At 35.9% G+C, this 17,320-nt stretch overlaps 2 protein-coding genes across 6 annotated transcripts; both read left to right on the forward strand.

The window, feature by feature from the left end:
• The first annotated feature begins 367 nt into the window (after positions 1–367).
• On the forward strand, positions 368–3,514 carry LOC145322884 (uncharacterized). The gene is made up of 3 exons (XM_080165224.1): positions 368–1,239; positions 1,873–2,071; positions 2,531–3,514. Exons 1-3 carry the CDS (start codon positions 1,042–1,044, stop codon positions 3,115–3,117), a joined length of 984 nt encoding a protein of 327 aa, XP_080021350.1. The 5' UTR covers positions 368–1,041; the 3' UTR covers positions 3,118–3,514.
• LOC145322875 (uncharacterized) lies at positions 3,514–17,311 on the forward strand. 5 transcript variants are annotated; one of them, XM_080165209.1, is made up of 11 exons: positions 3,514–3,597; positions 4,179–4,597; positions 5,734–6,216; positions 6,438–6,604; positions 7,214–7,271; positions 8,079–8,149; positions 8,476–8,565; positions 9,685–9,755; positions 10,008–10,088; positions 10,464–10,825; positions 15,980–16,970. In XM_080165209.1, exons 3-11 carry the CDS (start codon positions 6,111–6,113, stop codon positions 16,738–16,740), a joined length of 1,767 nt encoding a protein of 588 aa, XP_080021335.1. In that variant the 5' UTR covers positions 3,514–3,597; positions 4,179–4,597; positions 5,734–6,110; the 3' UTR covers positions 16,741–16,970. The 5 variants fall into 5 exon arrangements, 2 of the variants coding, with proteins under 2 accessions (XP_080021335.1, XP_080021336.1); XR_013880830.1 differs by lacking the exons at positions 3,514–3,597; positions 4,179–4,597 and adding an exon at positions 17,172–17,311 and having other exon boundaries at positions 6,087–6,216; positions 15,980–16,810; XR_013880831.1 differs by lacking the exons at positions 3,514–3,597; positions 4,179–4,597 and adding an exon at positions 17,183–17,311 and having other exon boundaries at positions 6,087–6,216; positions 15,980–16,810.
• Positions 17,312–17,320: the final 9 nt, after the last annotated feature.

Raw genomic sequence — 17,320 nt, forward strand, 5'->3', positions numbered from 1 at the left:
GCTAAATATGATAAAATTGCTCTAATAATATTTAAATTGGCCTAATATTAGATGACAAAAAGTGCTGTGATAAATGTGTTAAACAGTCTTTTTTACGTTTACCTATATACTAGAAATACCTATAACATATTCTATCATAATTATAAAGAATCGATTTCTATAAAAGTAACAAGATTTTTCTTTCTTTTAAAACTAAAATTGATAAAGGGTGTTTTCTAACCCCCCCCCCCTTTTAAAGATGCCTCTAGAGGCTTCGGGGGGGCGTAGCCGCTAGTAAAATTATAATTTATTTGAGAAAAAAAAACAAAGAAATAATCTAAAATTTGGCAACCTGTGTTTCTGTTTACACGTGCTGTGGTAGTGAGCTCTCTACTAACTACGCCGCATTCAGTCCGCATGGCAGCTAATGTAAACATCGTGGTGTATTTCCTTATACAATTTTATGAAAATTTATGATTTTAAGCAGTGACAATTAATATTATTGCTTATTTTGCCTTAATTTAACTATTTTGCTTTATATTAAGTGATTTTTTGTAGTATAAGTTTGATTTTTATCTCCAGGAAACGTTTTTTAAAATTGTGTTGTGCCACGAGGCAAATAATTTTATCCGTTTTTTTATGAAATTAGGGGTGTTTGATTAAAATTCCTCATAAATTTAATTTTTTACCAATATTTGCTTTTAAATAGGTACCTTTTTGTTCCTACATTATTTAAATATTTTTTAATACCGTTTACGTATATGTACTTTCTTTACCCTTAGCCTCTCAGTTGAGAGTGGGGGAGGTGAGGAAAATAGCCTAAAACTAACCCAAGTCAGTGATAAGAGCAATTAATTTTGAGACTCATAGATTCAGACGGAGAAAACCGGTCCCTGTAAATTGGGATATTAAGTTCAGGGTTACTACTTAATGTTTCTAGTGCTTATTAGTCAATTTAGTCAAATTCATGAGATCTTTTAACCCTCCTTATTTATTAAATATTTATCACAAATCAACCATGATTGCAACCATTTATATTTCAGTTCTCTGCTTTAACTCAAAATGAAGGGTGAGGTCGCTAAAGCTAAGCCCAACAAGAAAATTGCAAAAGTTGACAAGAAGCAAAAAGTTAAAGAAGTTGTGAAGAAGGCAGTTGACGCTGGTTCTAAACGTAAAGCTGCAAATGGCGTAAAGAACGGTTCCCCCGCCAAGAAGGCAAAGAAAGCTGATTCCGAGGGAGAGGAAGAGAGTGATGACGATGTAAGTAACCAATCCTATATTTATAATTTTATTTTTTTATTAGTGTTGGGCAAACTATTTGCTTTAATGGTTTATAAAAGTAAATTAAAATTCAACCTTAAATAAATGTAGATATCTAATTTATAATGCGTTGCTGCTCTGTAATTCCTCAATTATTAGTAAGTACGTAGAAAATTATATTCATTTTACCACCTTTCCCCACGTGTTATATACATATGTATACGTACCCCATTTAATGATAAATTAGAATGTTTGTATTTAAGTTGGCTGTTCGTATAAAGCCTCTAGAGGAGGGACCCTTTTGATTTTGGCCTAAACCCTCAAAAAGGACTAGATTAAAGCTGCCCCGAAAATAACCCATTGTACCATGGTACCACTCGAGCTGGAAACAGACTTAACTTCATATAATTATAATAAAGTAACATCATCTCTGTGTGTGTTTGTACTGTAGGATTTGAACTGCTATTTTTCTCCTTTTCAATGTAGCTTCTCTTAGGTCCTGGGAAGGTTTATAACTTTGTTTTGGGGGAGGGTACATCAACCCTCACGGGAGGAATCGGCCATTGTAGATTTTTTTACTTTTCGTAGTTATACGTTGAGTTGATAACCAATACTGAATTTTATGATTTGTAGGACGACGAAGAAGTTGAGGGCGAGGAATCTGAAGTAGAGGAGGGCGGTGAAGAGGCTGGCAGTGATGAGGATGGCGAGGAAGCTGGCAGTGATGACGAAGAGAATGGCGAGGAAGCTGGCAGTGACGCAGAGGAAGCTGGTAGCGATGCAGAGGAAGACAGCGGTGATGACGATGAGGAAGCTGGTGATGCAGAGTCAGGTAGAAATTAATCTTAGTATTTTAGCAGGGGTGTATTGTATATTCTGCCCTAAATTCTTTTCCCAGCAGCAATAATATATAATTTTTCCTCTTAAGTTTTGCCCACAAAGGATTTGGAATAATGTTAAGTGCTTTTTTATTATTATTTTTTCCACTTCACACATATTTTTTCCCACAAGGAACGATGAATATTTGAATTTTTGTTTGCAAATATAAAAGGAAGGGGGGGGGCATTTTTTAAACCAAACTTAAAACACAAAGTAAGTTAAGTTACAGCACTAAAATTTGCCATATTTTCTCTATATATAGAAAAAATCGGGTGTGCGTGAAAGATATTCTATTACTTTGGTCAATATATACTTCTTCCTTTTGGCTTTGTTGTCGCTTTCTTTCAATAATAGTTACTGGTTGTCTGCCTATTTAGGCTAATTTCCCTCCTTATGTGCGGCTGCTTATTAGATGATGAGTCTGGAGACGACGCCGGAAATGCTGGTTCAAGGGGACATAATGATAAAGCCTGCTACAGGTGCAATGAGAAAGGACACATCTCAGCAGAATGCAATAAACCCAGAGTATGCTACAACTGTAAGAAGCCAGGACATCTTTCTGCCGATTGTTCGGAACCCAAGAATACTAGCGATATAAAATGCTATAACTGCCAAGGAATGGGTCACATGGGACGGGATTGTACAGAGCCAAGGAAGGAACGAGATGGTGGTAGAGGTGGCAGAGGTCGTGGGGGTGGAAGAGGTCGTGGAGGTGGTGATCGGGGCGATATCAGATGCTATAACTGCCAAGGAATGGGCCACATGGGACGGGATTGTTCAGAGCCAAGGCAGGAACGAGGTGGTGGTAGAGGTGGTAGAGGTCGTGGTGGTGGAGGTCGTGGTGGTGGAGGAAGAGGCGGCGGTTCAGGTTGCTTTAACTGCCACGAAGAGGGACACATGTCACGCGAGTGCCCCAAGGCATCACGTGGTGGTCGTGGCCGCGGTAACAGTCGGGGACGTGGTGGAGATAGAGGACGCGGAGGCCGTGGCAGAGACTAAGATGATTAATCCAGTAATGTATTGAAAGTCATGAAATATTTCTACTAAAAGTTAATATTGTTAAAAAAATATTTCTTTTGGAAAGATAATTGCATTCATCACTTTACCTCTCAGTTTCGAGTTTATTATTTAATGCAATTATTTGAATACATGATTGTTGTACCTGTAAAATATTTGAGAAATTTAAAATTTTCAACTTGTCACTATTAATCTGACCTCCAGTCTAAAACTTTTTCATGAAATTTATAGTTCTAGTCTTGAAGCTACTTTGTTTTTTCTTCATTACTACATTATTTGTTTCTTGTATACTACCACCTCTACAAATTATGCACTATATGTGAAATTATTATATTTGATGTATATTTGTATTTAATTATTTTTTTTCCAGAAATAAAAATGGAAAACTTAAGCCTAAGGAGATAATTTGGTGCCAAAATTGTTAGGATCAGCAACTACGTGGACGAGACGGGTGCCAACGAGGTTAGTTAGAAACTTATTTGTCCTATTTTTATTGTAATGTAGTAGTTTTTTTTGGAGGGGGGTATGGTCAAAAACCTTCTTAGATAGTAAGGGATATAAGTTTTCCGGAATTTTAATGTAGGGAGTAGATTTGAAATCTGCATCAAATTTTAAGGATTTTTTATAAAATTCGTTTTTTGTAAAATTCTTTATCTAAAAGCGGAAATACATTTTAAGTTAATTAATTTTGACCAATAGGATAGGTTGATTTTAAACTACCTGCGCTCTAATTGGTTGAATGATGTACGACATCCAATCAGAGCACAGATTTTTTAAATCCACCAATCACGGATGCCAAAATTAATTAACTTAATTTGTATTTCCGCTTTTAGATAAAGAATTATACAAAAAACGAATTTTATAAAAAATCCTTAAAATTTGATGAAGATTTCAAATCTACTCCCTACATTACAATTCCGGAAAACTTATATCTCTTATTAGATAGGCCTATAGTTTTGTTGATGTAAAAAGTTATATCACCCCCCCCCCCCCTTCTCCCAAATTTCCTTCTATTTAACTAAACAGTCTTATATTTTTTCCAGAATATAAAATGGAAAAACGATTAAATGCACTTGTCCACGATTATTTAACAGCAGTTTCTCCTAAGGCTGCATTGGCATTTAAAAAAGAAGTGAAACCTAAGGGATTGGATGAAGGCATTCCTAGACTAAAAGAAATTGTCAATTCTATAAACCAAACAAAGCAATTAAACTCCTTGGTCTACATTTATTTAACAGAAAAATCGCTGACCGCCGCCAAAATATTTAGGAAAGATGTCAAACCTAAGGAATTGGAGGAAGGTACTCCCAGTTTGAAAGAAATCGTGGAATCTTTCAACAAGCGAAAACTAAAAAGAAGGAAGGAAATTGGAGCTGAAGCCATTGGATCATCGGCTAAGCAGGCAAAAATAAATTCTGAGAGAGAAATTAGCAGTGATGTGGACCAAACTTCTGCTAATGAGGTAAGTCAAAACATTTTTGCCTTACTTTCAGTAGCAGAGCTACTCTACAATTTCTGAAGTTGGTACAAATTTTGTTTTTATATGGTAAAGGTGGGTGTGTCTTTAACTCCTTTTGCTGCCTTTTGTTCAGCGACAATTATTATTATAATGAAAACTGTTAAATCCTCTGTTTTGCTTCACTTATTAGGGATATAATGCAAGTTAACATGTCTCTGCTTCTTTTTGTTGAAGAAGCCACTCTTTCAAACTTATCAATTGATCAGTAAACATCTGCTATATAACTCACTTTGTCCATAGTCCTGCCATGATTTTTTTGTGCTTCGCTTAGGGGATTTTTAAATATCCCTCCCACGCCTTCCGGGGGGGGGGGGGGGCAATAAAGGAATATTTTGCACTTATCTATAATACAAAGTAGTTCTGTCTGTCTGAAGCTTAAGATCTCAGTAACCACTGAACCGAATGGATTCTACTCTTCAGGGAATATACGTACTAGTCATGTGATTGTTTTAAGCTATTTTCTTGGGGGGTTGGACACCCTCGCCCCCCCCCCCCCCCCCCCCCAAAAAAAAAGGTTGATCAAACCACTTGGAGCAAAGCTCCTGGCGGCTAGGGGCGAAGCCGCTAGTACTTAATAAATCAGGGGTAAAGAGTTTTGGGCAGGGTTTCGGATCCGGATCCGCAAGGATCCGCATATTTTTGAGTCCAAGGATCCGGATCCGCAAAAAAATGCGGATCCGGATCCTTGGACTCAAAAAAATGCGGGAAAAAATGGAAAATCTACCTAAATTTATATAAAATCTCAGACATTCTCTTGATGAGCGCCAATCTTTAAGGTTTAGGGTCAGACTTGAAAATTAAAAGTATTTTTGACTTCGAATTAAAGAAAAAATATTTTGAAAAGTTTGGTGATTTTATTTTTATTGGCAAGGATCCGGATCTGGATCCGCACTGACCAAATTTTGAGGATCCGGATCCGCAAAAAATCAATGCGGATCCGAAACCCTGGTTTTGGGAAAAGAAATCAACTAGGTTGAAATAAACACATCCCTGTCTTTCCTACTGCCGATTCTTGTCATCCTTGTTATCGAGATTATTGTGTTGTAAGGAAAATACTAATGAGTTTTTTTTTATTACAGGATGTGAAGGAAGCGAAGGCTTTGCAACGTTAACGGCATTTATCTCGCGACTCTACTACAAAGTCTGATGGAAAAATCTACCGAAAATACAGCATACACGGATACTTTACTTTAAATTTCAAAAATACGTTCTATCAAGGAACTCTGTTTTTTACTGTTTTATAATGTATAAACTATAAATAATCATACCTCAGCATACAAACATACAAAATAAAAAGATACTTGAAAAAGAAATTTTATGTCAGTTTAACTCATTATCTTTAAATTTTTCTTTACATTTTTCTTGTGCAAAATACAAATTGTTAATAATTACAATTGAATTTTGTTAAAAAATATTTTTATGTTTTTATAATCTTTATTTTTCCAGAATTTTTAAAATGGAAACACAAATAAACTCCTTGGTCTATGACTATTTATCAGCCGTTTCTCCCAAAGTGGCTAAAAAATTTAAAGAGGTGGTCAAGCCTGAAGAATTACCAGCAGGTAATAAAGTTATTGTCTTAGTCACTCAGACATCCTTTTATCAATACCTATTCCTAGTGTCTTTATTTCTAAAGCAAAGCTTTATTTTTAAAATAAAAATATTTTATTTGCAGTTATATTTGTACAATTTCTAACCAATAATGTTGTCTGATCGTTATACATTGTTTCTATTATTCCATTTAAGTTATTATGCATCTTGAAATTATATATTTCTTGTTTAGGTTCTCCGAAGATAAAAGAAATAGTCAACACTTTCAACAGTTCCGCAACCAAAAGGAAGGGAGAGAACGGAGTTGTTACTAACGGCACACCTGTTTCCAAGAAGGCCAAAAAAGATTCTTCTTCTGAGGATAGTAGTAGTGATGAGGATGAAGCCTCTGCAAAGAAGGTAAGACATTATTTGCCAGTGGCGAAGCTACTCTGTAACTACATAAGATTGTATGTGCGCAGGGGCTGCTATTCAGACAATTAACTTCATTTGAAATTGCCGAAAATTGAATATTTGGTCGGAGTAAAGTTGGAGTAAAACTTTTTTTTTTTGGCGTTACTGTAAGGGAAGTGGGTAAGAAGGGGGGTGAAAAAAGGAATAGGGTTTGAGGAAAAAAACTCACTTAAAATTGTTGGTCACATTTTCTTACCCCGGTGGATTTGAAGATGTTTGCAATGTAACATTTAAATTATGCCCTTATTGCTGTGAAACAAGTTCAAAAACTAATTAAACAGAGACTGTGTATATCCTAAAGGTTCTAATGTAAAGAACTACACAAAAAAAGTTTATGAAAGTAAATAGCTATTAGTGTTGAAGTTGTTTTATATGTATTTCTTGCTGTTACACCCTTAGAGCCCTCTAATCTTATTTATCACTTGACTTGGTAGGGTGGAGGTAATCCCCCTCCTCTCGCACCACGAAAAAATATTACTTATGACCTAAAAGTATGACCTAAAAGAAGCTTCTAGTAAAGGAGAATTTTTGAATGAAGGATATATAATCTTTTAGGTAAATGGTGTTGCTAATGGAAAACCTGCTACAAATGGAAAAGCTCCGGTCACTAATGGTATGATTTTACTTTTATAAAGCGAAGCTCTTTAGAATTAAGGTTTGTCCGTATGTTTGCGAGTAAGGGGGGGGGGGGAAGTTCTGACACATTTGCGTAAACAGTGAGTATAGGCTTTATCTTTGGACTGAGAAGATAGGTTATTAGGGATAAAATCATTCTTATATGATTTTCCCCCAGATTTAAGATTTTTTGGATAGGCCTCAAGGTTCCGGAGCTCCAGGCCTCCAGGTGGTCTCTGTACAGGTAAAAATCAAAAAAAAAATTTTAAGAGCGAGATGTCAGATCATGGGACAAAATATGTATGTTTTTTTCTTCAGATACGTGAATAACAATCGAAAAGAAGCATATTTTGTTTTATAAGTTAATCTCTAACTCTTCAAAAAAAAAATCTAATTTTTAATTTTTACCTGTACAGAGACCACCAGAGGCCTGGAGCTCCGGAACCTGGAGGCTTATCCAAAAATCTTAAATCTGGGGGAAATTCATCATATAAGAATGATTTTATCCCTAATAACCTATCCTCTCAGTCTGAAGATAAAGCCTATACTCACTGTTTACGCAAATGTTTCAGAACTTCCCCCCCCCCCCCCTTATTCAGAAAAATTGATATGAATTCTTAACATTAATTCTATAACCTATTTACTTTCAACATTTGCTTAAAAATGTTTTATCATACAATACTTCACTGTTACTTCAAACTTTTGGTATGTTTGCTTTTCTTTTTATTAAAAATTAATGTTACAAAGTTGGAAGTATTAAGAATAAGATTGAAACCAACCAATACAACAATGTTTTCTTATTCAGGCAAAAAGAAAGATGAAAGTTCCTCAGATGATAGCTCTTCAGAGGATGAAGAGGAGAAACCAAAACCAAAGGTAAGAATACTTTTTTTCCAGTTTAGCTTTGATTAGAACCGGTTCTGTACTGAAAAATCGTGTATCGTATTATAGACAGTTTTCCTAAGGATGACTTGTCCAATCCTATGATTGCAAGATCTTCGATTGAGGAGCTGCACACAATCAAAGTCACGCATCTGACAAAGAGACAGTAAAATAGGTTTAACGTCTTTTTATGTCTATTCTAAGTTCTAAACTTGTAGGCGCGTTACATTTTGCACTCCAGTCCCAAGGTTAAAACATCATTTGAATTGCTTGATAAATTCTCGTAAGCCTGAGAATAACCAGTCTGCTTTTGTGCATAGGCCGTGGCCCCAGTTGTTAATGGCACTGCGAACGGCAAGAAGGAATCTGACAGTGATTCTGACGACGAAAGTAGTGAAGACGAGGCTGAGGTAATCAGTTTGAGTCCTCCCCCTCTGCTGGATGTTGCACTTTGTATGCAACATAAACACCCGCCCCCCTTTACCATAATATATCATTCAAACTTTAGCTTTGCTTAGTGAGTGCTTAACCAGAAAGATTGATATTTGTCCTGAGAATTTAGCGTCAATCCTTTATTTCCTTTTTTGGCTGATTGAAAAGCGTGGTCAATATTGTCTATTATAGAATCTCTCCTTACACCCCCCCCCCCCCCCTCCCATTAATCTTTTATCAGCGGTGTATATTCTACAAAAAGATTAATTTTCTCCTGCTACAATTTTTTTTATTTCTACCCCCCCCCCCCCCCCCCTCCTCCTTTTAGTTTTTTCACTAAGGAGGGGGAAAATGGAAAATATTTAAAGAACTTTATATTTTAATAAAATAATTCGATCCCCCTCTCACATTACTTTTTTCACTGAGGGGGGGGGGGATGGAATTTACGGAATATACACCCAAGTCTTTCGTTCAATAGCCACTTTGTAGGAAAGCACCAAAGACTGTGTTCCCGCGCAAATTAAAAACTATTTTCTTGCTTCGTCTTGTAGTCAGCTTATCAGTGGCGTGCACCTGGATGGTGAGAAGCTTAGAATTTGAGAAAAAAGTGGAAGGCGCTTCTTCCTAATATCTTGTTCCGGAGTAGTCGTGTTGACACCCTCTCAATTCTCAAACCGATCCAAAACTTCTAAGAAATAGTGCAGGGGTGTATATTCTGCATGGGATCACCGGCTCAGGGGGGGGGGGGGGAATAAAAAATAAGTGGTTGGAGGGAAAAAAATGAAAAAATTAAGAAAACTGAAAACATTTTTTCCATTTCGCCCCCCTCCTTGGTTAAAAAAAACTAAAAAAATGTGTGGTAGGAGGGATAAAATAAATAAAATATAGAGTTCTTTAAATATTTTTCTATTCCCCCCCCCTACTTTTAAAGAAAAATCTAGGGGGGGAAAAAAAAAAAAAAAAAATTTGTAGCAGGTGAAAAAAAAAAATCTTGTGCAGAATATACACCCCTGAAATAGTGTAATCAGAAATCTGTGCCATTAGAAGTGGATTTAGGTTCACAGAAATATTTGTGTCTGAATGAATTTGTATTTTAGGCTAAACCCGCTCCCGCAGTAAATGGAAAGGCCAATGGCAAGAAAGAAGAATCTTCCAGTGAGGATAGCAGGTAGTTTTAAAAAGTAGTGCAGCTATTTCATAGAAAGGGAGGGAGGGAGGGGATTGCAATGTGAATATGGAAGAATTCTTGGACCATTACGGGTATAATTTCCGTAGATATGTAATATCAGCTTTGTTTAATTATATTTTTTTTAGTGGACTATTATTAGGAATCAATCTTGTAGGTACTAGGTATACAAGTAAATAAAAATAGTTTCTATTTACATTTTCTTTAATTTGAGTTAATATTTTTATTCTTTAGTGACGAAGACGAAGCTCCAGCTGCTAAGAAGGCTGCTGCTCCAGCCGCCAAGGCCCCAGCCGCTAAAAAAGAAGAATCCAGGTAACTGCTGCTTTTCTCAACTATATATAAAATGATAATTGGCTTGCTTTGTTCATTCGTTTATGAAAGTCTTTAAACTATGTTAATTCCATCTTTTGTTCTGCCTTTATTTGAGTTTTTATTAGATTGCCCTATTTACATATGATTTTTTAATTTTCACTAAGAAATTTTGCATCTAAATTCTTAAAATTCAAAAGTAATTTCCAAACGTTTTAATTTTTTCCCCTTAATGGTCTATGTTCCACAGAAACCAATGTTTAAATTGGATCATTGTATGGTTCTGCTCATCTGCCAAGGTTGCTAAGAACGCTTCGGCCCACGATGTTTTTAAATGCTAATTTGTTTAATGTTTACGATTTGATCCGTATATTTTAGTGATGATTCCAGCAGCGATGAGGAAGAAGAGAAGAAGCCAGCGGCTCCTGCCGCTAAAAAGGCTGCCCCAGCTGCTGCTAAGGAGTCCAGCAGTGATGACAGCGACAGCGATGACGAGGAAGAAAAGAAGCCAGCTGCCAAGGCACCAGTAGCAAAGAAGGCAGCAGCTGCCAAGGAGTCTAGCAGTGATGACAGTGACAGCGATGATGAGGAAGAGAAGAAGCCAGCTGCCAAGGCCCCAGTAGCTAAGAAAGCTGCCAAGGAGTCTAGCAGTGATGACAGCTCTAGTGACAGCGATGAGGAAGTAAAGAAACCTGCAGCAGCCAAAGCAGCAGCTCCTGCTAAAGCTAAAGAAAATTCAGGTAAACACTTTTCTGGAAGAATCATCTTGAAGACCTCTAAGGGGTGTATATTTTTTAAATTGACCCGGCTGAAGGGCGGGGGTAAAAAAGTAAAAAATATGTGGTTGGGGGGGAAGGGGGGAATGTGAAAATGGACTGATAGCAGTTTTTTCTATTTTTCTCCCCTCTTTGTTGAAAAAAACTAAAAAATATGTGGAAGGGGGCATAATATGAATACAATAAAGAGTTCTGAAAATATTTTTCCATTTTATCCTTTTTCTTGCTGGAAAAAACTAGGAGGGGGAAAAATAAAAAAAATTGCATCAGGGGGAAAAATGAATCTTGTGCAGAATATACTCCACTGAGACCTCTTTCAATTGCAATTTTTTCCCCTCTTAAATGGCAATGTCAAAATATTGTATATTTTCCTACAAAATATCGGGTAAAGGGGGTGTGGGGTAGTCCGTATTAACCCTCATAACCCCCCCTTCACGCCCCAGTGCTATGTATCCTAAATTTACTGGATATAAATAAAGGGGAGTATATTCTGCTAAAGATTTATTTTTTTCCCCGGCTGCAATTTTTTTTATCTTTTTCTCCTAGTTTTTTTCCAGCAAGGAAGGAATTAAAATGGAAAAATACAGGGTGTTTTTTTTAATAAGACAAAAATATTACTTAATTTAACCCACTTGCCATTGACAGAAGTTAATGAACTATATCTTAATTTCTTCATTGGGTTGGGGAACTTTGTATAAGAAAAAAATACTTAGCGATTTTCAACAAATTATGCCTTAAAAACCGGTTTTTCTACAGTGCACATTGGGGCAAATCAACCAAAAAGGGGATTTAATTATTTAGTACCCTTAAAATTCATCTCACAAAAATTTAATTTTATACTTTTTTGTAGGTAATTTAACAACAAACAAATTTGCTTTTATGTTTTTTTCTGTCATTTGAAAGAAACATGGAGATAAAGGTCATTTTATGAAGGTAGATAGAAAATTACCAGATTAACCCCTCCCGAAAATAGCCCCCCCTTACCCTTTCTATCTATCCATCAATCTATACATCTGTCTATCCATATATCTATCCATCTATCTATCCATCTATCAATCCATCTATCTATCCATCTATCTATCCATCTATCTATCCATCTATCTATCCATCTGTCTATCCATCTATATATCGATCCATCTATCTATTCATCAACTATTCATCTCTTTATCCATTAACTATCAATTTATCCATCCATTAATCTATCCCTCTATCTATCCATCCATCTATCCATCTGATTATCCATTTACTTATCCATCTATCTATCCATATATCTAATCATCTATCTATTCATCTAAATATCTATCCATCTATCTATCCATCAACTATCTTGAATTTCGTGTTTAAAATGTCTAATTAGAGGTTTTGGTTATCAGAGCAATATGAGAATTTTTTAGTAGCGCAGCTACCCTATCACTAGCTTTTTGGGCCCTTTAAAGTGTAACTATGTCAATTGTAGTCCGATTTTAGTGTTTAAAGTGTCAAATTTGGGGTCATGGAATTCATTTCAGTAGGAGGGGAGGGAATGGTGTAAATGGGGGTGGATGGGGATCCTTATTTTAGCAAGCTACAAGTTTCACTTTATTTTTATGTTTAATAAATCCATTATAAATGTGGGCATGATTAACATAAATCTATATTAACTAATATCTATATTTATAATGATATTATGATTCTTGTTTACTGTTTATATGTATACTAGCGGCTTCGCCCCTAGCCTCTAGGGGATTTGCCCCAAGAGGTAATTAAACAAGGATGACAACATCCATGAAAGAAGCGAAGCTCTGAAATGGAAGGACAAACGAACATTAACACTTGTGAAGTGTCAGAACTGAATATTAATGCACGTCTCTACAAAATTGTAATTAAAACTGATTAAATACATGTTACTGTTTGAGGACATACTGACGTTTTTAGGACTAAATTATAGAGATGCTTCGCTTATAACATTACACCTTATTGAAATAGGAATCAGTATTCAAAAAATCAGATGAATAGGATATTTTTAACATTCAAAACCATTATTTGTTGTCATAAAAGTTAAAATCAGCTTGTTATAAATGGATGTACGGACTTTCTGGTAACGATTATAGAGTTGCTGTGCTTTCTAAGTCGTACCTAACTGTTGTAGAAATCAGCATGAAAAGTTTGAGATCGATAGGACAATCCTAGCCTGTTTAAGTTAAGTAAAAGAGCTAACTGTGCCAGACGTACGGACGGACCGACCCTAATTATAGAAATATGAAAAAAAATTTGGGGGTTTTTATTTTTGAAAAAGAGCTTTAAACAACCACAGGACCAGTAGATATATTCCCTGAAGAGTAGAATTCAATCGATTTAGTGGTTAGTGAGATCTTCAGGGATGGGCGGACAGACAAACAGACATCAAGCTACTTTGTATTATATATTAACACCTAGGGATCTAAGGAACAAAACAATAACCGATTAATATGTACATCCCCAATATTGATACATATTTAATTAATTATATTACAAAATTATTTGTCTGTAGATGAGAATAAGTGGTTGAAAAGTTTTGATACTCATCTTAATGAACCAACCAATAAAAAATCAATTAAATTTCCTGAAGTTCTTGTGCTAACGAATATAAAAACGTTATTATAAAACTTTGAAGTTTGGGGACTAGTGTAATCAACAGTCCCCTCCCTTTCTAAATAAAACTGCTGATGTTAAACATGAATACCATGTAACTACATAATTTAAAATCAAAGCATTACCAATAGACAGACAGATAGACTACTTGCTAATTCCAATTTAGAATGATTATAAGAACCTCACGTTATTTGCATATTAACTTTACGTTTCCGCAGTGAGGTAAGGGACATTGGGCTGTTTATAACACTAGTCCCCAAAGTTTTACAGTTGTGTGTTCAAACGTTTTAACTACTAACTTTAATCTACACAAGGGGTAATTTTGTGTATTATCATTGGGGATGTACAACAATTTATTGGCCTTTGTCTTATCCCTTTAGATCCCTGATATTTGTACTAATCTATAGAAACGATTATTCAGTTACATTAAAACATCAAACATAAAAAGGTTTAGATTTAGGTTTAGCCTTCCCCCCCTTCCTCCCGTCTCCATCATTTAGTGCAATAGAAGTTGAAAATATTCATTATCAACTTTAATTCAAAGTCTAATCAAATAAATATTTCTTATATCTATGTTTTTGCGTCTTTTATCTATATGTATTACATCTTTCATTTTGACTTTAAAAGCGCATTTAAAAGATTTTCCTAACAAAGTTTTCGTGCACCCAGCCTCAGAAAACGCGCTAAAAACCCCTACGGGGGCGCGGGGGGGTAAAAGAAACCATTACTGGCGATTAAAATATGTCTTTGGGTAATCAAATATCGTTTTTTTAGCCGGCGACACCCGGCGAAAACATGTTTGCTCTTACTGTCTTCTTAAATGTTGATTAAAAAACAAACAAAAAAAAACTAAAATCTTGACTTCAACTATAATTATTTAGGACTAATTTCTTCAATTTGTGTTTTTTCTTTTATACTGTCAAAATATATGTAATGCATGACTCATCAGAAGTTATTTTGTCTAATTACGTTAATTCTAAGAGATTTTATAATACTTTTAACATTGTTGGTGAAACACAAAAAATATGCCTTTTTCTGTAAGAAAATTTTTGCATTTCTTGACTTCCATGCATTAGAATGCTTACTTAAAAAGCGTATTTTTACGATTCCTTTGAAATCTGATGTACATTGGGTATGCTAATACTCATAGAATGTTTAAAACTTGATTTGGGGGTGGTGAATTGTTGCCCCTTGTTGCCCCTATGTGCAGTGCCTATTTTTGGAAGATTTTAGAATCATGACAAATTTAAAGGGTGTGCAAAAATGCATACATTTTTAAAATTTAAATTGCGCAGCTTGTGTTAGTAGTAGAAAAATGCTATGCATAGTCATACCGATAGAATCGTCATATACTCTAGTTTTTGGAAATATTTGTTTCATACTTATGCTATTTGTAGTATATGAGCTATATTGGAAAATGTGAGAAAGGCTGAAAAGTTTTAAGTCAGTTGGGACATTTTACCACGTAGCTCCTGAACTATGCGTAGCACAGGAATAATTCTTTAATATCTTAAAACCTGAGTTTATGACAATTCTAACGGTGTGCATAACATTTTTCTACTAATAACACAAGCTGCGCAATTTAAATTTTAAAAATGTATGCCTTTTTGCACACCCTTAAAATTTGTCATGATTCTGAAATCTTCATCAGCTCCAGGCAAAAATGAAAAAAAAAATTTTAAGAGTTAAATGTCAGCTTATAAGACAAAATATGTATGTTTTTTCTTCAAATATGTGAATAACAATCAAAAAGAAGCATATTTTGTTTAATAAGTTAACCTCTAACTTTTCAAAAAAAATCTTATTTTTAATTTTACCTGTACAGAGACCACCTGGAGGCCTATCCAAAAAATCTTAAATCTGGGGGAAATTCATCATATAAGAATGATTTTATCCCTAATAACCTATCCTCTCAGTTCAAAGATAAAGCCTATACACCAGGTTTACGCAAATGTGTCAGAACTCCCCCCCCCCCCCCTTTGACACGAAAACCATAATATCGGCAACTGTTTCTTCAGTTCTTCTACCATGCCACACCTTAGCGTTATACTCCTCTTTTACAGTAATCCTTATAATAGGATTTCTGTTTGTTTGTTTGTCAGTCTGTTTGTCTTTACCGAAGGATCTCGCTAACCGCTGAACCGATTGGGTTCTGCTTTACAGGGTAGCTTAAAATAGGCCCTGGAAAGGTTTAAAACTATTTTGGAAGAGGGTACCATCACCCTCCCAAGAGAAATAGCACCTAGAAAAAAATACCCATCCCCACAAAAAAAAAATATTTAATTTTTTAAACTAAAAATAAATAAGAGTTGGGCCCCAAAAAAAAATTTTTCCCCTAAACTTAAACTGTAATAGGTAAAAAAATGGTTATTAAATTTAACTCCCCCCGCCTCAAGTGCCCCTAGAGGCCTCTAGGGGCGAATCGCAAGGTAAAAATATACTACGAGGAAAATGCACAAATGCCCCCGTATGTTTATTTTGTTTGGTCCTAATACTTTCATGATTCAGATGATTCGGACGATGAAGACGAAGCTCCTCCCGCCAAGAAGGCCAAACCCGCCGAGGACAGTGACGAAGACGGCGGCATGAAAATCGTTAACAACAAGGGCAAAACTTTCGACAGAGGCGGTGGACGAGGCGGTAGGGGAGGAACTCCACGCGGTGGTAGGGGTGGACGTGGTGGCGGCGGCTTCACAGAACGAGGCCCCATGAAGTGTTACAATTGCCAGGAGGAAGGACATGGGTCTCGGGATTGCCCACAGCCCCGCCGAGGCGGCGGTGGTGAAAAGCCCGCTGATTTTGGCACTAGCAATTGTTACAAGTGCGGCGAGACTGGCCATTTCTCGCGCGAGTGTCCCACGGGTGGCGGAGATAAGTGTTTTAACTGTCAGAAGGAAGGACATCAGTCCAGAGAATGCCCACAGCCACGCAGTGCCCCACGCGGCGGCGGCAGAGGTCGTGGTGGCGGCGGCTTCACAGAACGAGGCCCCATGAAATGTTATAATTGCCAGGAGGAAGGACATGGGTCCAGAGATTGCCCACAGCCACGCAGTGCCCCACGTGGTGGCGGCGGCTTCAATGAACGAGGCCCCATGAAGTGTTACAATTGCCAGGAGGAAGGACATGGGTCCAGAGATTGCCCACAGCCACGCAGTGCCCCACGTGGTCGCGGCGGCGGCAGAGGTCGTGGTGGTGGACGCGGCGGAAATTTTGCCAGCGGCACCAACTCTGAACCAATTGTCAATAAGAAAATGGCATTTGATAACTAAAAATCCTATTTTGTAAAATTTAAAATTTTCTGTAATTTTAATATACTTCTTTCATATAATTAATACGGGCGTAAAGATGAAAAAAAAATTTAAATTTTCGCAGAACATGATTTTCGTACCTGTACATTTATGTTTGTTTGCCACGAATGAGTGTGTTCACAATTTTTGGATCGTGCAAACCATTAAAAATGGTTCACGATTTTCAGCCTTATTTGATATACATTCAGTTACGATTAAAGATTTATTTCATAGCTTAAAATCTATTTTTGAAATAAAATAAATAAGGTACAATTGCTGTTAAGGGACTCTGTAATATATCTAAAATTTATGTTATGTTTGTTTTATTAGCATTGCAATTTTTTCACAAAATTATCCTATTTGAAATCTTTTTTTTGTTATTTTTTTAATCCACAATTTTAAGTCTTTACTAGTCCTTAAAAAGAACATCCGTAGCACTGAATATGTAAAAAATATCTCCATCTACAAATATATAGATATATGTATAATATGTTAAATATATGTATATTATCTTTGATTCATGTTGAATAAACTTATTTTTTATTTAAAAAAATTTGTTTAT

Source organism: Acartia tonsa, chromosome 6 (genome assembly GCF_053477335.1).
Source record: "Acartia tonsa isolate MP-2025a chromosome 6, ASM5347733v1, whole genome shotgun sequence".
In the NCBI taxonomy this organism is placed as follows: Eukaryota; Metazoa; Arthropoda; class Copepoda; order Calanoida; family Acartiidae; genus Acartia; species Acartia tonsa.

Bases quoted from the DNA above. Each gene is read 5' to 3' on its own strand.
- LOC145322884 (XM_080165224.1), top strand. From the start codon at position 1,042: ATGAAGGGTGAGGTCGCTAAAGCTAAGCCCAACAAGAAAATTGCAAAA. The intron at 1,240-1,872 runs GTAAGTAACCAA...TATGATTTGTAG, and splicing joins AGGAAGAGAGTGATGACGAT to GACGACGAAGAAGTTGAGGG. The intron at 2,072-2,530 runs GTAGAAATTAAT...GCTGCTTATTAG, and splicing joins AGCTGGTGATGCAGAGTCAG to ATGATGAGTCTGGAGACGAC.
- LOC145322875 (XM_080165209.1), top strand. From the start codon at position 6,111: ATGGAAACACAAATAAACTCCTTGGTCTATGACTATTTATCAGCCGTT. The intron at 7,272-8,078 runs GTATGATTTTAC...TTTCTTATTCAG, and splicing joins AAAAGCTCCGGTCACTAATG to GCAAAAAGAAAGATGAAAGT. The intron at 10,089-10,463 runs GTAACTGCTGCT...CGTATATTTTAG, and splicing joins GCTAAAAAAGAAGAATCCAG to TGATGATTCCAGCAGCGATG.